Below are 24,973 nucleotides of genomic sequence, written 5' to 3'. Positions count from 1 at the left end.
CTGCTGGGCACCCTGGGCCCAACAGAGAGGAAGGAGGTGAGGAGGAAGCCAGGCTGCCAGGGGGGAAGGCAGCAGTAGGTCCCCACAGGACTGTTGGAGGTGACTGTCCTTAGTCTACTCTTAAGCTTACCTGTGACTGACAGGCATTTGTGACAATGAGAAACATGAAGAAATAAAGGGGATAGTAAAGGGACAGGGTCAAATGGTCCAGTCTATTTAAAACAAAAACCTAATCGGATTTCCCCTATGGAAGATTGGATCAGCCAGTAAACTTCCTCGACTTGACTGGAACACATTGTGCAGCATATTGGATACCTTCCTGGCTTTTATGCTAACTTCTAAAACTGGTTCTGATTAATCTGAGTAATGAATTTGGGGGGAATAGAGTAGGACTAGAGCTTTGGTTCATGGTGGCTGAGACTTCCAAACCACTGGAGAGACCCCAATGACCAGAAAATTTTCTAACTCAGATGAAGCTATTGACCAGTAGTTGAAGAGTCAGCTCAGGATACTTGGACAGCTAGATGTTTATTTCAGATGGGCCTTTAATGTGCCAGACACTGTGCTGGATGCTTCACATACATTATTTTCTATAATCCTCACAGGTACCCCATGAAAATAGGTATTATGGTTCCCATTACAGAGATGAGAAACTGGAGGCTCAATGAGGTTAAGTGATCCACCTGTGTTACCTAGCTCACAACTGGCAAAACTAGAACTCAAGCCCATTCCCAACTTGTTGACTACCCCATCCTGCCAACTCCAAGTAATATTTATGATGTGCAAGTGGGTACTAGGGAGTAAAAGGAGCAGGTGTTGCAAAGATGCAAAAGGCAATCGTATGTTGTTTTTTTAAAAAATATTGACAAGGACAGCTGCATGTGGTGGTACATGTGTGTAATCCCAGAGACTTGGGAGGCTGAAGCAAGAGGATTGCAAGTTCAGGGCCAGGCTCGGCAATTTAGTGAGGCCCTGCTTCAAAATAAAAAAATAAAAAGAGCTAGGGATGTAGCTCAGAGATAAAGTGCCCCCCAGGTTCAATTCCCAGTACCAAAATAATTAAATAAATAAATAATAAATAAAATTTTAAAAATATATTGACAATTAATGTGGGAGGAAATAAAAGGAAAGTTTCTTGTACCCAGGAAATGAATAAAAGGGACTGAAGAACTGTGTTGCAGTTAAGATTCTAAAACTGGGAGCAATGCTTCCCATGCCTGTATTTAAATCTTCCAGAAGAAATAATGTCTGAGCCACAGGGTGGACATTCAAAAGTCCAATTTTGGTTATTTTAGAGTTCAGTTTTATGTGTTAAAATTATAAGCATGATAATAAGAGCCAGAGCCAGAGAGGATACAAGCCAGAAAAAGAGAGAACGTGTGGGATTCAGAAGACCAATGCCTATCTGAATCCCAAGACTGAATGTCATTTGATCCTGAACAAGGTACAAACCTGGCTCAGTCAGTTCCTACCCATGCAAAGGAAGCGTTTCTCCTCTCTCTGGGGACTGCGCTGAGAATCCAGAAATCATTACCTCCTAGCAAGGCAGAATGTGGGCCGGTCAATACCAACTTGTGGTTGCAGGGTTCAGAGCCAGGATCTTAAGGCATCCCACAACATCCCTGGGAGGGAGGGAAAGGTTGTTTCTCCTCTGGATAAATGGAGAGGAAATGGCCACCTGGAGAGGTTTTGAAAGGCAATAATTGAGCTGGTAGCAAAAACCCTAGTGGCTGTCCTGTTCAACCTGAATCCGGTCCCCTTGCCTCCAGCCTAACCCAAGCCAGCATCACCTCCTGCCCCACTGCCTCCTCCATCCTAACCCAAGCCAGCATCACCTCCTGCCCCACTGCCTCCTTCATCCTAAACCAAGCCAGCATCACCTCCTGCCCCACTGCCTCCTCCATCCTAAACCAAGCCAGCGTCACCTCCTGCTCCACTGCCTCCAGCCTAACCCAAACCAGCATCACCTCCTGCTCCACTGCCTCCATCCTAACCCAAGCCAGCATCACCTCCTGCTCCACTGCTTCCAGCCTAACCCAAGCCAGCATCACCTCCTGCTCCACTGCCTCCAGCCTAACCCAAGCCAGAGTTAGTCACCTCCTGCCTGCTCTGCCTCAACACCTCACAGCTAGTCTCCTGCTTCCACTCCGTGCCTTCTCCAGGCCACATCCATCCAGCAGCCAGATTGATTTTTAACACACAAATCTAACTACAGCATTTTCCTGCTCAAAACCCTGGCGTCTGTGTAACCTTTGCTCTTGGGGCGCTGTCCATCTGGCTTCTGCCCTCTGCCTTCTGCCCTCTGCCCATTTCCCCAGCCTCTCTCAAGTACTCTCCCTCTCTTTTGCAAACTGTCAGCCTGGCTCCTCCCCTCCTCTGGACCTTTGAACAGCTTCTCCACCTCCTGTCCCTTAGCTGACTCCTCCTTACCCCTCATGTCTCTGCCTAAAACTCACTTTCCTCAAAGAACCAATCCCTTCCTATTACATATTCTTGCATCACCTTGTAATTCTTCTTATGACATCTAGCACAGTATGATTAGTTAAGTTTCTCTCCTCAACTTGGAAGAGAATATAAGTTTCAAGTGGGAGAGGATGTGGTCTGCTTGGTTGTTGCTGTGTCTCTTCAGCATCTAACCCTGTCTGGCACAAAGTAGACACAAAATAAATCATTGGGAACAAAAGAGACCAACTGAACAGGGTCTCCATGGCAGGCCTGAGATTTGTGGGGAGGCTACAGGGTTCCTGGGTAGATGTCTCCTGGCTGCAGTACTGGGAACAGCCTGACATCAGCGGCCAGGAAGGCAAGAGGGAGCAGGAGTTAGGGGGAGTAATAAAAAGGGTGTTATATGTGGTTAAGAAGGAGACAGAAGACCAAATGCTGAGAGAAAGATAGATGTAGACATTAAAAAGATAGCTGGGGTTGTAGCTCAGTGGTAGAGCACTTACCTCACGCACATAAGGTCCTGGGATCAATCCTCAGCAACACATAAAAATAAATAAATAAAAATAAAGATATGTGTCCATCTACAACTAAAAAAAATATTACAAAAAAGATAAACAAATTGGGCATGCTAGTGCATGCCTATTATCCCAGCTACTCAGGAGGCTGAGGCAGGAAAATTACAAGTTCAAAGTCAGTCTCAGTAACTTAGAGAGACCCTGTCTCAAAAGAAAAATATAAAGAGCTGAGATGTAGCTCAGCACCCCTGGGTTCAATCCCCATTACCAAAAACAAACAAACAAACAAAACCCCATAAACATTAAAAATGAAAAACATGTGCAGATGGCAGCTAAATGACCTAAGGCAAGTTTCCTGATCACCTCTGCCCTCAGTTTTCTCTTCCTAAAAACTATGATTAAAAATAGTACTCTTCTTAAAGAATATGGTAAGAATGAAATGATACATGTAAAAGAATTTAGAGCAATGCCTCTGGCTCTAGAAATCAATCAAAACATGTTGTTATTATTGAATGTGAGATATCTTCACCAGGGACCACTCAGACAAAAATCAGAATTGTGATGCATTTTGCAAATGTAACCCACTTATGGCATCCTTTTAATTATTCATTAAACCTCAGGAGTTATTTATAGCTGATGCTGTGGAATACATTAAATGTCTCTTTCAACAAGGAGAATCAATGCCATTTGGTTAGCTGGGGCATTTTGAATGAGCTCAGTTTCTGTTTCTGTTTTGAGAGTAATACTGATCACGGAAGAGCCTGATATGCCCTGTTATTATGGCAGACACAGGGGAACCCTGTGGATTAGTTTAAGGTTCCTTTAACTGGCCATTATTAAGCGGTTGGAGACTTGGGCTGGTCTCAGACAAAGCAGTGAAACAGTGGGATTGTCTTTGATCACCCTTCCCTCATATCCTCTGTTTAATCCCCCCTAGTCCTCCCTAGGTGCCAGGCCTAGTGCTTGATGCTGGGGATACATTAGTGCACAGGTAAGTTTGGTCACTGCCCTCAGAGAATCTACAGGCCAACTAGGAAGACAGACGATCGAAGAGGAATTAAAGTATGAGCAGAAGAGGAAATGTGGATTGCAAATAAACTTCAGAAAAGATGCTCAACTTCATTAGTAATCAAGGAAGTAAGAGATAAAGCCCAGTTAGGAGCTCATTTCCTACGACATCATATTGGCAACAATTTTAGTCTGACAGGTCCAAATTGGAGAGGATGTGAAGCAGCAGGGACTCTTTTACACTTCTGATGGGTGTAAATTGATCAACCATTTTGGAGAACAATGTGGCAGTAGCTGGGAAAGTTGGAGGCTCTACCCTCAAGCATCCCACTCAGACATGTATCTAAGGACACAGAAAAAAGAATGTTCATAGTAGAGTGTACATAAGAACAAAAGATTGGAAGCAATCTAAATGTCCATGTCCATTAGTGAGTAATAAATATGGTAAGGAAATAAATAAATATGGTAGAATCATATAAGGGATTATTGTATGGTAATGAAAATGAAAAGAAGGGCCAGGAGCATAGCTCAGTGGTAGAATGCATCTAGAGAGGGCTGGGGTTGTGGCTCAGTGGTAGAGCACTTGCCTAGTACATGTCAGGCACTGGGTTTAATCCTCAGCACCACATTAAATAAATGAATTAAGTTAAATTATTATAAAAATTATTTTTAAAAAAGAATACATGCTTAGGATGTACAAGGCCCTGAGCTCAATTTCCAACCCCCCCCCACACACACAAAGTGGGGGAGAGTTTCACTTTAAAACTCTCCCCTCAAAAAGTACATTTCAGATCATAGAGGTATGATGCCATTTATGTGAAGTTTAAAACCAGGCCAAATACTATCATATGATATATCGTTAAGAGACACATATAGAGAACTCCATGGGATGTTAAGTACCACATTCGGGAGAGTAGTCTTTTGGCAGTGGGGAAGGGATATGTTAGAGGAAAAGGGATGAGACTGGCCAGGGGTACCCAGAGGCTTCTGCTGTGTATATTACTTAAGCAAGGTGCTGTACTTGTGTGCTTATTATACCTTTCTATAGGCCTTAAATAGTTGATGATATATTACAGATAATTGAAGTGGAATGGGATTATGGCTATGGAGAAGGGAAATAGAAAATTAAGGCACGTGTAGCAGAAACAGAATCAAGAAAGACTTCTTAGACTAAGTGGCATTTATTCTAAATCAGCAGGAGACATTGAGTAGAGGGAGGAAGGGAGAAAGAAGGGAGGAAGAAGGAGGGAGGAGGAAATTTGTTCCAGGAAGAGGGCAAGAGAAAATTTGGCAGAGGAATTGAGAGAAATTCTGTGGGCTGAAATATAAGGAGTGGGGCAGGAATGTACACCCTGTCCTAAGGGCAACGAGGAGTCATTCACAGGGGAGTGTTTGAGCAAGTGTTTGAGCAATGGTGTGGTCATATTCTCATTTTAGGGAATGTCTCCTGCCATGGTATGGAGAGGGATTGGAGAGGCAGGACAGGATGTGGATGAGTTTGGAGGCTGGCTCAGAGAGGGTATGGTGGGAAGCAGGAGGGTTAAGACAGATTTAGGAGACAAAACAGACCTGACAAGACTAATTTTCTCTGGGGTTCTCTGCCTTCCCCTTCCAATAAAAACCATTCACATGTAGCATCTTAAAGTGGATGTTTCCAGAACAACAGCTGGACTAGACTGGATGAACTTCTAGGTTCCGAAGACTATACGCGTCTACTGACTTACCTTGACAGATTCAGGGTTAAGCCAATCTGGGTTTGAATCCCAGCCTTCCCACTTGAGGGCTTTGTGATATTGGGCAAAATACTCACCAAGCATCAGTTTCCCCATCTGATAAATGGGGAAAAAAACATCTCTTCCTCTTATTGACAAAAAGAAATTATGACTATAGAGCATGTCGTTCCCAGACCTGGGTGATAGTAAGCAACTAATAAACGTTTCCCATCCCTCACCTCAACTGCACATTATGCAGTACTATGCACCTTTTAAATGAAAGTACCTTTGCATAGTACTGCATACTGTGCAGTTGCACCTGTCTATCTTCCTCTTGTTGGTTGTACGCCAGGCTCCTCGATCTACCTCAGAGTTCCTTTTATCACTCTCCAATGAGCATTTTTAGATCTAAGCTTTGGCTTGTGAAGCACAAGTCTGGAATTCCCCAGAGACCCAGCAGAATGTGATACCTGTACTTGGCCGGAAGTCTGGTGGGTTGTGCTTCTGCCAGTGAACTTGGTTCCTGTTCCCTCTCAGGTCCAAGTGGGTTCCACGGGGTGATTACATCGCCTCCAACACGGACGAATGCACAGCCACACTGATGTACGCTGTCAACCTGAAGCAGTCCGGCACTGTTAACTTTGAGTACTACTACCCAGACTCCAGCATCATCTTTGAGTTTTTTGTAAGCCCCTGGCCAAGAGTGGGGGTGGGGTGGTGAGGGTGGGGGGATGGGGGGGAGGTGCTGGGAGGGAGGGAGGTAAAGCCTCTGAGGCTCAGAGTCATTTGCAGGAATCAGTCACAAGTGTCGTCATGCTTGGGAAATCACAGTTATTTTCCCTCTGGAGAGGACTGTGGGCAAATGAGTGGAGGCCTCAGGAGGCAAGGAGAAAAGGCAAAAGTCAATGGACTCTGAGGGGAAAGAATGGAATCTGTGAATTTTCTAGGTGCTTCGCCCTGCCCAGACATGAAAACAGCATACAAATGGCTGAGCTGCAAATTATTTTTCTGGTGTCAATGTTCCAGTGTTCTCTTTGTGTAGCTAGACCCCACCCCACTTCAAGGCTCATGTCCCTAACTCAGTCCTAAAGGAAACTGGCAACTTTTCTTCCATCAGAAGGGCCCTCTGAAGGCTCTGCAGCACTGGGCAAGGCCCTTCACTCCTTAGAAAGCTGAACTCTGACCCCAAACTCCTGCTGCTTCAGGTCCAGAACGACCAGTGCCAGCCCAATGCAGATGACTCCAGGTGGATGAAAACCACGGAGAAAGGATGGGAATTCCACAGTGTGAGTACCTCACCAGCCTTCTCCTGGAGAGCCCAGAGGAGGGAGCAAGGCCTCTCCTCAAGGAGGGCTTCCTCCACACTGAGCCTCCACTCTTGTGTCCCTGGAGGGAATGGTCTGATGAGGATGCCTGGTTACTTTCCTCTTGAGTGGTGGAATATGCATGTGGGCTGGCTTGTTGCTTCTATGGCTTCACCTCAAGGACCAGCAGCTTTCCAGCTTTGATACTGAAGAACCAGAGAAGAATGAAGGGATGCCAGTCACCCTCCCACCAGGACCCTTGGGTCCCTTTATTGGCCTTGCCATAGGTGATGCTCATGGCATATGCAATGCAAGGAACAGTGAGCATGAGGGGTTGTAAGGGGAGGCTTACGAAAGGGGAGCTGAGCCAAGCTGAGAAGAGGTGCAAAGCTGGGGGAGGACAGGGTCAGAACAGGCACTGTCTATCAGGTGAGAGGCTAAACCAGCAAGTTGGCAATGCTTGTCTCTGCGATGAACTAAGGCCTCCTTTTGGTCATTTTTAGGTCGAGCTAAATCGGGGTAATAATGTCCTCTATTGGAGAACCACAGCCTTCTCAGTGTGGTCCAAAGTTTCCAAGCCCGTGCTTGTGAGAAATATTGCCATAACAGGTACTGAGACCAGGGATGGAAATGGGTCTGTTGCTGACTTCCTGGCGGGGGTGGGGTGGGGGGTGGGAGTCGGTCTCCAGGATCTCAGTGCCCAGGCTCAATTCTTGCTTGTCTGTTCCATCCTTCCTTCCTAGGGGTAGCCTACACTTCAGAATGCTTCCCCTGCAAACCTGGCACATATGCAGCCAAGCAGGGCTCCTCTTTCTGCAAACTTTGCCCAGCCAACTCTTATTCAAATAAAGGAGAAACCTCTTGCCACCCATGTGATCCTGACAAATACTCAGGTAATGTTTCTGAGGGTGGGAAAAATTAGGGTGGGGATACCCCCAAACACACAGGGAGAAGAGCCATCCTTCTGGCCAAGCGGAAGATGATAATTCTTAAGCCCTTCCTTTCTGGAACCTGGATGATTCTTGCCAATCCATATCTCCTCCAGCTGCACCATAGGGAAAGATATTGCAATCCTTTCTTTGTAAGCAGTAAAATCTCTTTTATTTAATGAAGATTATATAAGATTATAATTATAAACCATCAGAACTGGAGATGTAGCTCAGTGGAAGGGTGTTTACCTAACATGTGTGAGGCCCTGGGTTCAATTCCCAGCACAACACCCCCCAAAAATTATAATTATGAACTACAGATACAGTAGATAAAAGGGGCATATAAATTTATGTCTTTTAATGTCTAACAATTATCATCAAAGTTAATTTATAGGAACCATGAGGCTATATTGACGAGCACACACTTTAAGTTGTATTTTACTTTTAGATGACTAATAAGAATTGTATATATTTATGAGATATAATGTGATAGTACATGCATGCTTTATGGATCAAATCAGGCTAAGAGCACAACCACTTTAATAACAAGGTCTAAAGATGGAAGTTAGGATATTTTGTCAAACTAAATCTCTGTTGAATTCAAAAACAGACTTTTTTCTTTGAGTTGGGATGTTGCTATTGTTGTCCAGGCTGGCCTTGAACTCTTGGGCTCAAGTGATCTTTTTGCTTAGCCTCCTGAGTAGCTGGGACTATAAGTGTGCACTACCATACTGATTTTTATCCAAATTAGGCAGTCCTTGGAACACAGTTTGGAAACCACTGGTCTAAGGGAAATTGAGGGACGGCTGGAAGCAGCCTATTTTTACAGTTACTGGATAGTAACTGTAAACACCCAATATGAGAAACAGGGCCTGGTCATTTGAGGTGCCAGGGAGCATCAAGGCACTGATGGGCAGTGCCACCAGAGGGCTCTCTGCCCAGGCAGTCCAATGATTGGTATTGGAGGTCCAATCTGCAAGGCAGGTCCTGAAACAAGAAGGGAGAGAGAAAGAATCCCCTTTTTGCCCCTGAAAATATTCATCACAATTCTTTTCCCTTTCTTACGCAAAACTATGTGCAAACCCAGCACAAGGCCCTCTCTTGAGCAGACCCCTATATTCCTACAGAGAAATACCCACACTTGGCACAGGCATTATGGTGTGTCTGCTTGGCCAAGACTAGCCACTGACCTTGTGAATTACTTCTTTCTACACTACTCCTAAAACAATAGTCCTATTTATTGACACAGGTCTTGCCAAATAAGTGTAGTTTTCAGTGAGAACAGGAAAGTTTAGATCTTGGGGGAAGTTTTTAACTCTAAGTCTAAATTCCTGTTTTTCCACTTGAATTTCTTATTCCTCTTCACTGCTCTGCATCTATCAATGGTGGCCTTTGTTAGTATGTCTCCGGTTCCTTTTTAAGCTCAGCAATTGTGCAAGGGTTTGAATGGCAAGGTGGTTTTAGAAAACCTGCCCAGAAGTGTTTTAATAAACTCTACATAAACTGATTTTTATAGAGAGCTATTATGAAAGTGTTAAGTTTGGAACCTGAATTCTTGGAGTCTATTCTTCTGTCACCAGTTTTTCAATCTGCACCTTTGACTGGGAAGTAAGTTTTTACTCTGAAAAATGTGGTCACATTCTGGTCACCTCACCAGCTTGTGGTGCAAAGAGAGTCACATTTCTTTGAGACCCAACTCTTCCAAAGGGTCAGTGAAAGGCTGGGAAAAATGCAGAGAGTCTGATAAGAGCCTGTGATGGAACATTCATGAAGAGGTTGACAGAAGACCCATCCGAATACAAGTGCATTCAGAGTGCCTGCAAGGACTGGCTTGGTGCTACAGTTGGAGATGGTGTCTGCCCTCCAACCTGTCAAAAAGCAGAAACATGGTTATAAAACATCTAAGTATAGTAACTCTTGATAGTGCAGTAGGGGTTGGGATAGGAATGCTGGGTGTAGTGTGCAGGGGAGGCAGAAAAGGAGGGGTGTTTAGGTCTCTCTGAGAAAGAAAGAGAGGCTGCACTGGCTGAGATCTTGAAAGATGAATTGGTGATATAACGGGAGCAGGATATTTGGAATAGGAGGAGTGTAAGCCAGGGCCACAGTCTTGGGGAACAATCCAGCATGGCTGGTGATTGAGTAGAGGGAAGCAGCATTCAAGGCTAAGAGGCAGGTGAGAGACAAATTAAGAAAAATTGGGGCTAGGGATGTGGCTCAATAATTAAGCACACCTGGGCTCAATTCTTGGTGCAAAAAATAAAATAAAATAAAATTAGGATTTGCTAAAAAGTTGTTTTTAAAAAGTCTATCTGAGAGGGTTGGGGATGTAGCTCAATTGGTAGAGTGCTTCCCTTGCATGCACAAGGCCCTGGGTTCAATCCCCAGCACCACCACCAAAAAAAAAAAAAAAAAAAAAAAAAGTCTACTTGAATGTAGAATAGTGATTACTAGAGATTGAGAAGAGTGCAGCAGAGGGATTGGGGATGTGGCAGAGAGATTGGGGAAGGCTGAATAACAGGTATTAAAACACACTTAGATAGGAGGAATGAGGTCTACCCTACAGCAGGGTGAGATAACTATAGTTCCCAATAACCTATTATGCATTTTATGAAGAATGTAGATGAGAGGTTCTCAGAGGTTCCAAAAACAAAGAAATGATAAGGAGATGGAAGTGCTGATTATCCTGATTTGATGGATACACATGGTATATGTATTAAAATATCACACTGTGCTCTATAGTAGTGCAATTAGTCCATGGTAGTCTATTAAAAAAAATTAGGATTTGATCCTATCAGCAGTGGAGACTATTAAAGGACTTTAAGCCAGGGGTGGGGGTGCTTGACCTGACCCATGCTTTTGAAAGACCACTCAGGCTGCCATGTGGAGGAGGAAGAGAATGGCTGGAGGCAGAGGCCACCATTGGGAGCTTCTGCAGCAGCTGCAGTTGCTGGTATCCAGAACATAAACTAAGGTGGAGCTTATAGGGCTGAAGACTGGAGAACTCACAGGAGAGATGTTTAAGGGCAAAAGTTTGACTTGAAGCATCTTTCTCATCTAAACCTAAGAGTTGACCATTAGGATTAATTCCTCTGTGCCACGTTTAATGTCAGCAATCCATTTCCTAATAAGAATGTGGAGCTGATGAGTATGGACGCCAGGGCTAAGTGGCTAGGTTCAACCCCTGCTCCACCCCTTACTGCCTATGACAGCTTGGGCATAATACTTGTGTGTGTCCCAGTTGATCTTACCCTTGATCTTAACCAAAAGTGATTGTGCCAAGAAGTGATTGTGCCTCAATTTCTTTTTCTCTAAAATGGGAACAAAAATAATTATATCTACCTCATAGTGTTATTATGGGGATTGATTAATGCAGATAAAGTATTTAGAAAGGGGCCTGGAATGTAGTAAGCACTGATTTTTATTAATTCCTTTTCATTAAGGCTTATTTGGATACTCCACTTTTAATATGAAAATACTCTTAGTATAGGTTACAATAGTAAGTCATATGTATAGAACTTTACAATTGACACATTATCTAATTTATTATTCAGGGCATAGTGAGGGAGTAAAGAAAAGTTCAGAGAGGTTAAGGGGGTTTCCAAGTCTGAGCTGGTACCCAAGCAGGGCCTTGTGTCAACAGGTTCTTGAATCATTAGTTTTTCCTTTGATAAAATGGGTCCAAGTGAGAGAATCATACTTGTGGAGATGGGGAGAAGATACTGAAAGGAGGAAGGATATTGAGAAGAGCTGGGGCCCTCTGAGATAAACTTTGTCTTCTTATAATTTTGCCCAGGGCCAACTTTACCCAAATCACATTGCTCCCTTAGCCAAAAAGCATCTAGGCTGATCTTTTAAACTTGATGAGTGTACCCGTTAAACACCTTGATGAAACCTGAGCTGGCAAAATGAGGCTTATCTCAGCATTTGGGTTAATAATTTATGAAAACCATTTTAACAGTGGCTAGTGTGTAAACAGCTGGACCATTTTTGTTAAAGCCCAGAGTTAGGGCGTCAGGTTAAGCAAATATTTGACAAGCAGAGCAGGGTCTTTGTGCAGAATGCATTTTCTAACACACACCTTGTACTTTGCTAGACCCGATACACAAGATCCTGGGAACTGGCACGTTTTCAGCGTCTCCCCTCAAATCTCTTCTGGCAGTCCCTGGATCCCTTATGCTAAATTGGGCCTCTTGCTTATTAACCAAATAAATGAGCTGAGAAGACTCCAGCTGTCTCCACCAGTGGTTCCCTTCTGCCCCCCTAATAAGACAGGGACTGAAGAGTCCAGGAAATGCGCAGTTGAGGAAACTTCCCAGTGCAGGGCAACCAGTCTGCAATTAGGAGGGTCTCTGATCTAGGAAGTCATTTGGCAAAAAGAAGGGATCAGTGGAGAAATAAGCCCTTATCTGAAAGGGAGGGAAAGAGACTTTTAATCCTTATTAAATCTCCTGTGACAGTTTCCAAATAAAAAATAATTTGCAAACATGCAGGTAATAATCGTTACTGCCATCTAATGAGTACCTACTTCCAAAGTGCCAGGCACATGCTGGCTCCAGCAAGGAAGACAGTGTTCTTCAGATGAGAGGGCTGAGGCTCAGAGAGATGAAGTAACTTGCCTAAAGTCACACAGCTACTAAATAATGAAACAGGATCCAAATCTAGATCTTTCTAGCTTAAAATCTCATTACACTATACCATGCCACCTGTCAAGTAATGTAGAGTGAAAGAAATGACACCATCATTAAGTGTTCACCTGCAGGGGACATAATATTTATATTAGAAGTAGTGGTAACAGCTAGGAGTATTATAATATATATTTTAAAAAAAATATTTATTTTTTAGTTGCAGATGAACACAATACCTTTATTTTATTTATTTTTATGTGATGGTGAGGATCGAACCCAGTGCCTCACACATGCTAGGCAAATGTTCTACTACTGAGCCACAACCCCAGCTCCTATAATAAGGACTTTATAAAGCAGTGGTTTTTATTCTAGAGAAAGCAAATTCGCTGGAAAAAAAATTTAATTTTCATTTGCATGAATTATGCATATTTTTCTAGATAGAAAAAGCTGTTCTTTTTTCTCATATTTCCAAAAAAAAGTTTTTTAAGTTCAAAAGAGGTGAAATAGATTGCTTTAAGTAAAGAAAGATTCATAAAATAGTTGTTCATTTCCAGGGGTTCATAGGGCTGGAGCAGAACTAACAAGACAGATGGAAAATGTACAGAATAGGGTAAAGCTGGTAGCTTTTCTCACTGGGTGGGGGTCAAGGTTAAGGACAGTACTAGGATGCCTGGGTTGAGGAAAGTGGAAGGAACCTTCTGTTTTAAGTGGAATCCAAGGAAATTGCAACCTTGTTTTTGAAGGACAGTTGCACTGAGAGGGGAGATTTCAAAGGTGAAAGGCCTTCATGTTAGGCAAATGTTAAGAGAATATTCAGGGGAAGATTTTAAATAGAAGTCTAAAAGCACTGCTCTAAGCTTTACCATGTTTTACTTCAATCCTTCAGGAGTAGAAAAACAACACTGACAGTCGGAACACTAAGGCACCTGGATTGTAGCGGGTTTCAGGGAACTTGGGCTGGTGGTGGTTAACCTGCAGGATGCCATTTCCAGCTACTTCCTTCCTTGCTGGCCTGTGACCCAGTCACTTGACCCACTGCCCCACAGTGTGGGGCCAGAGGCTTCTCATAACACCCAGGAGAGGTGCAAAGGGTATCCAAGCAGGGCTTGGGAAATTGGAAACAATGCTATTGAGGCAAAGGGAAGGGTGGGTGTGCAGGATTTTCAACTTTGCACAACGTCTGTGTGGTAACGTACCCCAGGGGCTTGAGAGTTGCAGGGTCATGAACAAGTGGTGAAAGGGCTTTGCTTTCTTATGCAACTTCAAATATTTTTCTTATTTCGGCAAATTAGAAAAAGGATCCTCTTCCTGCAAGGTGCGCCCGGCCTGCACAGACAAAGATTATTTCTACACACACACCGCCTGTGATGCCAATGGAGAGGTGGGTTGCACAGCCTTGGAGCCCCTTAGCCCCAGGTAGACCACCTGCTGCTCCCTAGGCTTTATCAGTGTTTGAAGTTCCCATGGTCAGTGAAGCTGGTACCAGCTGAAACTCTGCAGACCTGTGCAGTGACCCCAGGGACAATCAGGGGGCAAAGCAAGACGGCTTTATTCACTTTCAGGCCAGAAACTGTTTTCGCTTCATTCATTTCACGGTTTATTCCCATATGCTCTGTTTCACAAACCATTTCATTTCCTTTTGCTTGGTTTCTCCCATTTGCTTCACCCCTCTGAGCATGCGTGCCTGTCAATGCCCGCTTACTTCCTCATGGATCGTGTCAGGCTGACTCCCCAGTGCTGCTCTTGCAGGTTGGCACTGGGAATTGGTTCTCACTCCCAGGCTTGCTGGAGAATGGTTTGACTGGTTCCCTCTCTGTTGTTTCTCTTTCTACCAAGCCTTCTGTCTCGAAAAATTCCTTTGTGCTCTGGTTGGCACTGAATCAACAAACACTTGTTGCATGCTAACTGATGTGCAGGTGGGGAATCACAGAGGACTGAGAATGGGCTCCTGCTCTCACAGAACTCATAGTCTTGTGTGGGAGGCTGAAGAGAGGAAAAAGAGAGCCTAGACAAAGGCCCTGGGGGAGCCCAGAAGTGGGCAATCAGGCCTGAAGGGCCAGATAAGCCATCCTCATGGAGGAGGCTGTTTGTTCATTTCAACAGCCAACAAGTATTTATTGAGCAGCTACTGTGTGCTGGGACATTGTGGTAAGCACTAGGTACAACAAAACCAAGGCAATATCTATCTCTATGGGGCTTAATTCTTGTTGAAGAAGGAGACAACAGGTAAACTACAATGGGTATATAATACATCAAATGGGAATAAGTGGTAGAAAGAAATAAAACTGAATTAGGAGACAGAGAATGAAAGAGGGTTGAGATGCTATTTCAGAAGAGGTAAGGAGTGACTGAGCAGAGCTGAATGAGATGAGGGAGGACCCTTGGAGCTTTGCAGGCAGAGGGCGCAGTCTGTGTGGAGGCGGCTGCTTGTGCTTGGTGAATCTGAGGACCAGCATCAGTGAGGAGGGATGGACTGGAAGGTGAAACTGGGTCCATCTTAGACTAGACATTCTAGATAAATTGTCTGTATCCCTAAGCCAGAGCCCCTTAAGGAGACAGAATTAGGAGTCAGGAATTCTGCAGGCAGCACGAAGCATAATGCTTAGCTATTAGAATGCATCAATGTTTGCTGGCTGAAAGACAACTCTCTCTCTGCTAATTAAGCATGAAATAGTCTGGTCCTTAACTGAAACTGTTTTCCTGCAGTCATCTCTTACCACAAACTCTCCTCCTCATATTTGGAGCACCATTCCCTTCCCCAGAAGCCAAAAGAGAATGTCAGTCTTTGTCAGTTGAACTCTGTTCTGCTATGTCTGGTGTTCTGCATGGCTGTATAAAAACCACTTTCATATTCTTGGTACCAGCCTGGTAATAATAATAAATAATAAATAATCTTAGCAGCTTGGAAGGCTGAGGCAGGAGGATCATAAGTTCAAAGCCGGTCTCAGCAACTTAGCAAGGCCCTAAGCTTTAGTGAGACCCTGCTTCTAAATAAAATATAAAAAAGGCTGGGGATGTGGCTTAGTGGTAAGCACCCCTGGGTTCAATTCCTAATCCTCCCACCCAATAAAGGACATTTTCTTAGTATCAATTGATTCACTTATAAAATGAGCACAATTAATCCTGATCCTCTTCTCCCCATTTCTCCTTTTTTTCCTTCTGCTCCATGCTTGCCTTTCCTGGGCTTAGGCCAAGGCCTTCCAGATCTATAGCATGCTGTGCTGCCTGGAGCCTGGTATCTGCCCTTGCCTGATCACTAGGTGCTGGGGTCAGGCCAAAGTCTGTGCTCCTGCCGCACAGCACAACCCAAGTGTGGCATCAAGGGATTGCAGAGGCATGAGCTTTAAGGAGTGCACATGAATATAGTGCACATCAACACAACACATGAATATTTATTCACCAGAGCGTTTTACAGAAGTCTCCTGCATGCCTCACACCCACATTGATTCTGCTCTGTCTGGTGATTTTAGTTTGTACTCTAAATTATATTTTAAAATCCAGGGACATACCTCAAGCTGGTTCCTATGATTGCCCTGGTGATTTTTGCTGTTCTTCAGTGGTTTCTCAGGGACCAGGATGGCCAATCCCTTTGGGCCACTAAAGTGCTGCTCCAAGAGATAACCCAAGTCAGTTCTCCTGCCCAAACCCACCTCTCCCTGAAACTCACAGGAGAAGTTCGGGGAAGGGTAAGGTTAAGATACAGTCTGGGGTTCACGCAGCTCTTCACAGGGAGGAGGCCTGAGCTGAGCCCAGGAAAGAAGGAGAAGTCCCAGGGGTCTGCACCAATGAAGACACCAGGAGCTCCTCCCTAAGACCTTGTATTTTTTTTTTTTTTGGTACTGGGGATTGAACCCAGGGCCTTGGTGCACGCTAAGCAATCACTCTACACTGAGCTACACCCACAGCCCAAGACTTTGTCCCTTCTTATCTTGAACAAAAGGGACAGAGGCCTTATTCACTCACCTTTTCACAGGGATGGTCATTTTCATCATCCCCCAGTACTATCCATCAGGGCACTATTTTGTCTGACTCTGTCTGAGGGCCATGGGAAAAATGGAGCTGCCCACTTCCCCCTAACTCACCAGAAGTCTCCTGCACCCAATGCTTCTATGAAAAGACAAGGGATGGCCTTAGTGGGTGGCAGAACATGGCTTCTTGGTCCACTGACCTGTTGGCTGGCTGTTCCTTTTGCTTTGACATCCCATCAACACAATGTCCATCCTTCCCACCTGGATTGTTATGTCATCACTGCCCTTGCTAGACAGTAAGCTCGTGGAGGCCAGGAGCCATGTTTCATGAATCATGGAGACACCAGGTCTGGCACATAGATGTCTCAGACTTTCTAAAGATGTTTACTGAATAAGTGAAAGAGCAAAGATGACCAGTGGTGCATGTGCATACTCTCAGCGACTTGGGAGGCTGAAGCAGGAGGAGGCCAGCCTTGGCACCACAGTGAGATCCTATCTCAAAATAAAAACTAAAAAGGGACAGGGTTGTAGCTCAGTGGCAGAACACCCCGGGGTTCTATCCGCTATTGCACATACACACACACAAAGGCAAAGAATGTACCACTTGGAAAACAAATTGGGACATCTCAACCACCCCTTTTTACCCAGACCTTATGTAAGTGCCTGTACTCCATGTGCCTTTGTGTTCTGGATTTTTACCAGCTGTTTTTCCTGTGGCCAGGGTAGTAGTGAGATTCTGCAGTGGAATCAGAGCTTTTTAAAAAGACAACTGGTCCCCCATTCCTTCTGTCACAAAATCCTCATTAGACGCAACCCACTTCATCCAGTCAATATTCTTCTAGCAGTTATTAAACACAAACCTGCGTCAGGCTCGGAGCTAGGTGCTTAGGATAAATCGGTGACCCAACCAACTTTCTCCATCCTGATGGAACATTAGTTCTCACCTAGAATCCCACCCCCTCACCCTCACCCCCACTCCTGCATCCTCAAGTTAAAATCCTAAACACCTGCTAAATTCCACACATGCTGAGCCACTCTTAATCCATCTCTGCAGACACAGCTCATGTACAAATGGGCCAAGCCGAAAATCTGTGGCGAGGACCTGGAGGGGGCGGTAAAGCTCCCCGCATCTGGTGTGAAGACCCACTGCCCACCCTGCAACCCAGGCTTCTTCAAAACCAACAACAGCACCTGCGAGCCCTGTCCTTATGGCTCCTACTCCAACGGCTCTGGTAATCTCCTTACTGCCCTGTGTCCTATGCATTCTTACATCCTCTGTGCAGGTGCACCACGTGGATGCTCAGAGTAGCCAAAAGCAGTCTCTGCTCTTCCAAGAGAGGGAGTGAGGAGCAGGTTGCCTCTGCAGACTACGTTCAGAAAAAGAGAGATCAGGGCTGGCCCTGTCTGTAGGTCAGAGTCAGAATTAACATTGTATCTGTGAATCTGACTCACGCCTGAAGGGACCCAATTCTCATGACAGAAGCTTCCAGCATGTGGCAGAGATGCTAACTAGAAGGCGTGGTGCGCTGAGGTGATATGCCACAGTGAAAAAAAGGAATTGTGGGGATTTGTGTATCAATTGTGAATGTATTTCAAAGTAGTAATGTGACAGTAATGTATGTGAACTACCTGCGTCAGACTGAAAGGTGCATATGCATTTTTGTACATATGAGTTTTTTTGAAATGAAAATTTGGGTGCACAAGGAAGATGGCTGGGATGTTGGAGGCATCATAGTGAAGGGTCAGCATTTACATCTGAAGCTTGTTAAAGGCGTTGTCAATATGTGGTTGAGTCAGTTTGAATTAACTTGTGCAACAGCACTTAGCAGCTGCCCTTGTTCGGCTGCCACTTGTCTGTGTGGCAGCAACTCAGGCAGGGTGGCTGCAGTCTTCTGATGAGTGATGGATCTTGTGGCTCCCCCAGATTGTGTCCACTGCCCAGCTGGGACTGAACCTGCTGTGGGATTTGAATACAAATGGTGGAACACACTGCCCGCAAACATGGAAACAACTGTTCTCAGTGGGATCAACTTTGAGTACAAGGGCCTGACAGGTAATTAACTCTCTCCTCACCATGAGCTGTCACTTCCTGCTCTCCCACAGGGTTTCTTCTAAGTTCATATTTCTTCATAATAGTGAGGTCTGAGAAAAATAAGCCAATCAGGACAAGTATTCCCTTCAAAGTTCCCACTCCTTGTGGGCATATATTCCGTCAAAACTTAGGTTTCAGAGGCAGAAACAGCATGAACATATCCCAAAGATCTTGATGTGAGGGCTTCAGAGTCTTTACCAAAGTATCTGTATAAGCACCTTGGTTCTGGATGCCTCAAAGGACAGTGCCATTTCTCCTTTCCCCGTCACCTGGTGCATATTTGCCCTGCACCTGAGAGTTCAGGGCATTAACTCTCTCCTCTCATTTTCCAGGCTGGGAGGTAGCTGGTGATCACATATATACAGCTGTTGGCGCTTCAGACAATGACTTCATGATTCTCACTCTGGTTGTGCCAGGATTTAGGTGAGGACCACAAAGCCAAGAGGAAGCACCAGCCAACATGGCCACATCTGGAACCACATTCCTCAGAATGTTGTAGCTGAGAGGGCTTCTGAAGTTGAACTTCATTTCATTTTAGACATCAGTCCAGGACAGAGGGGGGCACAGTGATGGTTGGGCCAGGCTGACCTGGATGCCAACACAATTTCTTAGTTACCACCTATGCTGATTTATCTACTACTCTCTCATCTCACCTGGCTTCTCCCACCGATTGGCCACATGCTACTTGAAAATTTCTCCTCCTCACATCAGAGAGGACTTTAAAAGTCTTTTTTTTTTTTTTTTTTAATGGGGCCAGAAGTTCTCATATACAATTCATCTTTATTTGGGGCAAGAAGATTGAGAGGGATTTTTCTTGTTGTTGTATTACCCTACATCCCAAAAGGAATTAGGACAATGAGCAATGTGTTTGCCATTAAGGAACAGAACCAAAAGCTCGGCAGTGTGGTATGGTAGAAAGAGCACTGAACTGGAAGATAGGGCACTTGAACCCTTGAACTGTGTCAGTTGGTAGCTTTATGAACTTGGGAAAGTCACTTTGCCTCTCCAGGCTTTAGGCTTCTGGTCTATAACATAGGCCTGTGATGCAGGACTCACTCAGGTGGCGTTGATTCTTCCAGTCCATTAGTCAACACAACTGTGTAGAAGGAGCTGGGAAACAGAGTTGCTTAGAATCCAGGCTAATGGCTGAAGCCTAAAGAAAAATCATAAATGGGTTTTCAAAGTCAAGGTGAACTCTTCTGCCCATGAGTGCTTCAAAGTTGAGGTGGAATCATTGAATGGACCCCCTATTGCCAATTTGACTTCTCCATCCCTCCTTAGAAGCCTCTGCTTTCCATTCCTGGAATGAAGTTAAGCCAATGGCAATTGCTCAAAGGATATTAGTTTCACTTCTTTTAACCCACAGTATCCAGATATATCTTGTGTTTGTAAGATGAGCAAACTTAAAGCTTGGTGGGATAACATTCTAAAAAGTATTTTCCAATTTGAAACTCCAATTATAATATGTTAATAAACTTTGTTACTATAACAAAATACCTGACATAATAAACTTCAAAAAAAGGAAGGATCTATTTTGGCTCACAATGTCAGAGGTTCTAGTCTATGAATCAGCTGGCCCTGTTGTTTTGGATTTGTGATAAGGCAGCATATCATGTTGGGGATTGTGTGGTGGAGCAACCTGCTCACCTCATGGTGGCTGTGAAGCAAAAAGAAAGAGAAAAGGGGGCTAGGATCCCAATATCCCTATCAAGGGCATGTCCCCAGTGATCTAACTCCTTCCCACTAGACCCTGCCTCTTAAAGGGTCCACCGTCTCCCAATAGCACCATGGGGAAGGAACCTAGTCTTTGGAGATGTGTACCATAGTATCATAGTAGGTGCTTCCTCACCTTCAACCCCAGACCACTTGAGCATGGCTCTTGCTTTCCCCAAAGAAGATCTTGAGAACTTTACTGAAGAGCTCAAATTCTGCTCATTTAAGCCCGGCAAAGCTGAGTAAATGTAGACAGCTTACACCTTATGATAGTGGCACTTCTCAAACTTTAACATGCTTTCAAACCATCTGGGAATCCTGTTAACATGCTGATTCTGATTAAGTGGGCCCAGGGAGGGGCCTGATGAGGTTCTGCCATTGATTCTAATGAACTCTCTGAGCTGGTGATGCTCCTGGTCTACAGATCACCTCTGCATTTCATAAGGCACATCTGCATTTGTTATTCCTTTGGGAGTCACTACAATGATGAGAGGTAGATAAGAAAGATATTATCACTCCACTTTACAGTGGAGGAAATGACAATTTGGCTAAGTCAAGGTCACAAAGCTTGGGTGGCAAAACAGTTCAAGCTCTTTCCAACACACTCAGAACCTAATCCTGTCCCTCGGTTAATCCCTTGCTGCTTCCTGAGCCTTCGATAAGTACTGCCTGGCCTCTGGAACTGACCTTTGATTTCTGCCCCCACAGATCTCCACAGTCAGTAATGGCAGACACAGAGAATAAAGAGGTGGCCAGGATCACATTTGTCTTTGAGACCATCTGTTCCGTGAACTGTGAGCTCTACTTTATGGTGGTATGTTTTCCTTTCTGTGGGGCTTCCAGGGCAGGGTTGACCCCCATCTGTCCCAGTTAACATAATGGACACGTGCTTAGAGTGATCCCACAAGAGGAAGGGCCCAGAATGACCATCAGGGTTTGACCAACTGTGATTGGCTCTGGGGTGGCAGTGGTAGGAGCACCCTCTTCTGCTCTAGCCAGCACGTCCTCCTCACTTTTATGTCCTGGGCTCAGGGCATGAATTCTAGAACCAACACTCCTGTGGAAACGTGGAAAGGCTCCAAAGGCAAACAGTCCTACACCTACACCATTGAGGAGAATGCCACCATGAGCTTCACCTGGGCCTTCCAGAGGACCACTCTCCATGAGACTGTGAGTCCCACCCCTTCCACCTACCCCGCATCCCAGAAGAGCCCTCTGAACCCAGGGGGATTCCTGGCATGTGCTCCATATGAATCCGAGGTTCAGAAACCAAGGCTGATGGCCTAGTGCAGGCCTCTGAGAATCGCGTGGCCTATATAAATGATTTTTCAGAGAAAATGACCAGTGAAGCACCTTCAATCACCTATCTGACCTCCAGCCCCTGCCCAGGGTAGAGCCAGGGTGGTGTTTTTAATAATAACAACTTTGGTTTATTTTCTTAATTAAAAGTAATATAGTGGGGCTGGATTGTAGCTCAGTGGTAGAGTGCTTGCCTCACACACATAAGGTCCTGGGTTCGTTCCTCAGCACCACATAAAAATAAACAAATCAAAATAAAGATATTGTGTCCATTTATAACTAAAAAAAAATTTTAGGGGCTGGGGATGTGGCTCAAGCTGTGGCGCGCTCGCCTGGCATGCATGCGGCCCGGGTTCAATCCTCAGCACCACATACAAACAAAGATGTTGTGTCCGCTGAGAACTAAAATAAATAAATAAATAAATATTTTAAAAAATAATAAAAAAAGAATAAAAAAATTTTAAAGTAATACAGTTATGCAGAAAACTTAGAAAATAGAAATCAGCATGAAGAAGAAATAAGATCAATCAAAATCCTACTACTCAGAGATAACTCAGTTAACATCTAAAATATCTCCTATAATCTTTTTTTCAGATTTAAATTTTTTATTTCTATCATCTAAAGTTTTCAAATTACCAAAGAAAACTTTAATTTTCTAAGTCAAGAAAGTCTGCTAATAGGGGCCGGGGCTGTGGCTCAGTTAGCATGCGTGAGGCACTGGGTTTGATCCCTGGCACTACATATAATAAACAAATAAAATAAAGGTACTGTGTCCATCTACAACTACAAAAATATTTTTAGAAAATAAGAAGAAAGTCTGCTAATATATTTTAAAAACATTTTCAATCATGCTTTGTTTATCAGAAAACCATATTTCCAATGTTGCCTGATTAGTAAACATATTAATAGAATACTTTTTTATACCAAAGCTTTTTACTTAGAAACACATTCAGATGTAATTTCCATTGCTTTTACAAAACCAAATTAGGTTCTTCTTCTTCTTTTTTTTTTTTTTTTGGCACTAGGGATTGAACTCAGGGGCACTCAACTGGTGAGCCACAGCCCCAGTCCTATTTTGTATTTTCATTAGAGACAGGGTCTCACTGAATTGCTTAGCATCTCACCTTTACTGAGGCTGGCTTTGAACTCACCATCCTCCTGCCTCAGCCTCCTGAGCTGCTGGAATTATAGGCGTGTGCCACCATGCCTGGCTTGAGTTTTTTAATTGGTTATTTTTAGATATACATGACAGTAGATTGCTATATAGTATTTATTTCTCTACAACATTTTTTAATAAAGAACAGCCATTTTCATATAACAATATCTATTGTGTATTTCCCCAATGGTATTCAGTATTCTTTCACATAACTTAAAATGGGTCAGTCTTGTTTTAAAATGACACAAAATTCACTTAAGCACCACAACCAAGTGAATGAAAAGAACAGATTGCTTCTAAGAGTTTTCCCAAGCATTATAGGATAAGACATCAAGAAATACTTGGCTATCCATTGTTGCTACTGTCTTCATCCTTCACCCTTTCCCCTCTTATTTCCTTGTCTCCAGGGCAGAAAGTACACCAATGATGTTGCCAAGATCTACTCCATCAATATCACCAATGTCATGGATGGGGTGGCCTCCTACTGCCGCCCCTGTGCCCTAGAAGCCTCTGACATAGGCTCCTCCTGCACCTCTTGTCCTGCTGGTTACTATATTGACCGAGATTCTGGAACCTGCCATTCCTGCCCCACAAACACAATCCTGAAAGTCCACCAGCCTTATGGTGCCCAGGCCTGCATGTCCTGTGGTCCAGGGACCAAGAGCAATCAGGTGCATGCAGTCCTCCATGCATTCTAATCTTGGGCCTCTGGTTAGATGAGCTCAGAGGGTGCTGGGTCCTGGATGGGGTTCTAGTGGGTCTAATACCCAAGTGCTCCTCTTAACACATTTCCAGGCTGGAGTCCTGGTTGTGGCTGTAGGTGGTGAGTTCTTGGTGGTAGGGCTGATTTCCCTCAGTCATGGACAAGTTTTGACTTCAGTTGATGGGTAAAGAAGATGGGTGACTATCTCATTCAGAGAGTTATTTCATATGTGCTGAGACCAGAAGGGAGAGCAATAATAGGGCCTGGAGCCTAGTCCAATCTAGCCTGTTTTCATGGGAGGTTGTCCCCTCTCTCCTAGGAAGGTAACCCAACCTTTCCTGGGACAAATAGTTAATTGGCTTTATTAACTCCTATCCCAGTGGCTTCTCAGCTTTACAAGTGTAAAGATTCCTCTCAAACATATCAGAACAGTGCTATTGCCTATATGTACTTTCTGCATCCAAGAAAGTAATACAACTAAAAGTTCTTAGATAATCATTAATGCTTTTAAATGAATTTTTGTATTTTACTAATCACAACCTCACAGACATACATCCATAAGATGTTATTTATCTGTTCTGTAAACATCACTTGGTTTAGTTGCAAAGTAAGTACAAAGAGTCTAAGGGCCCTCATGACATCTTTTTGTACCCAGGACTTTTATCATAACTTTCTTTCCTTGGAGTTTCCTCTGTGGCTGTGAGAGGGAATGACAGTGTGTAAGGCCGTGACTGAATGGAAGCAAGGAATGGGAAGTAATTCCCTCTTCTGAGTTTAATTTCCTACAGAGGAATAGGAAGCAGGGTTCAGTGAGTTTTAAATGTGTAGGAGGGTGTTATGTATCAGGGGAAGAATTGCAGTTTCTTTCTTGCCATCCTGAACACCCTATTCTAGTTAGTACTGCATTGCAGGGCTGGGGCTATAGCTCAGAGGTAGATTGCTTGCCCAGCACGTGCGATGTCCTGAATTCAACCCCCAGTGTTGGAAAAAAAAAAAAAAAAAAACAGAGAGATTGTCCAAGAAATACTGATTATTTGAGAATAGCAGAGAATCATAACGGGGATATGCTATAATAAACTATGGGCATAGACAAAGAATTTGAGACAAAGCGAAAATTTTAAAGACAAAAATGAGAAGGATTACATCATATTTTTTGGAACAGTAATCTTTGATTATAATGATGAGTAACAACAGTGGCATTAGTCCAAGGTTGAACAGACAGTTGCAGGACAGATGTCCTTGTACATTTTGGATAGTTTGTGGTGCAAGCTGGTGGTTCTGGCAGAGTGCTTTGTGAAAACTAATATCAGGCAATCATGCATAAGAACCTTCCTTCAGGCTTATATCATCGTATATGATTGAGTAGAAAGATGTATGTAAATCTCACGAGTATCAGTTTTGTTTGCCTCTTTTAATATCTGCCCCAAATCCTTTCTTCCTTCTCTTTCACCCTGGACCAGTCTGGGGGAAAGTCTGCTCTTCCCCACTGGGGCCCCTCAAAGGG

The 24,973-nt window shown here is 44.0% G+C and overlaps 2 protein-coding genes across 3 annotated transcripts in view; one reads left to right on the top strand and one right to left on the bottom strand.

The window, feature by feature from the left end:
* Cfap276 (cilia and flagella associated protein 276) overlaps positions 1–6,353 on the bottom strand; it is a 60,386-nt gene extending 54,033 nt beyond the window's left edge. The window contains exon 1 of the mRNA XM_076863132.1: positions 6,151–6,353. The gene's annotated coding sequence lies outside the window, so the exon portion shown is untranslated. The remainder of the gene's footprint in view (positions 1–6,150) is intronic.
* Elapor1 (endosome-lysosome associated apoptosis and autophagy regulator 1) overlaps positions 6,206–24,973 on the top strand; it is a 29,423-nt gene continuing 10,655 nt past the window's right edge. Inside the window, exons 1-11 of one of the 2 annotated variants that reach the window (XM_076863128.2) lie at positions 6,206–6,365; positions 6,886–6,966; positions 7,488–7,593; positions 7,728–7,877; positions 13,831–13,919; positions 17,561–17,738; positions 18,431–18,559; positions 18,931–19,021; positions 21,020–21,125; positions 21,344–21,481; positions 23,174–23,437. In XM_076863128.2, the coding sequence (XP_076719243.2) occupies positions 6,282–6,365; positions 6,886–6,966; positions 7,488–7,593; positions 7,728–7,877; positions 13,831–13,919; positions 17,561–17,738; positions 18,431–18,559; positions 18,931–19,021; positions 21,020–21,125; positions 21,344–21,481; positions 23,174–23,437 (1,416 nt within the window). In that variant the 5' untranslated portion in view covers positions 6,206–6,281. Of the gene's footprint in view, positions 6,366–6,885; positions 6,967–7,487; positions 7,594–7,727; positions 7,878–13,830; positions 13,920–17,560; positions 17,739–18,430; positions 18,560–18,930; positions 19,022–21,019; positions 21,126–21,343; positions 21,482–23,173; positions 23,438–24,973 lie in introns of those variants that run through there. The other variant, XM_076863129.1, reaches the window with a different exon arrangement.

Source organism: Callospermophilus lateralis, chromosome 7 (assembly GCF_048772815.1).
Source record: "Callospermophilus lateralis isolate mCalLat2 chromosome 7, mCalLat2.hap1, whole genome shotgun sequence".
NCBI lineage: Eukaryota > Metazoa > Chordata > Mammalia > Rodentia > Sciuridae > Callospermophilus > Callospermophilus lateralis.
The sequence above is the reverse complement of the archived record's forward strand: the minus strand, read 5'-3'. Positions and strand labels throughout refer to the sequence as shown.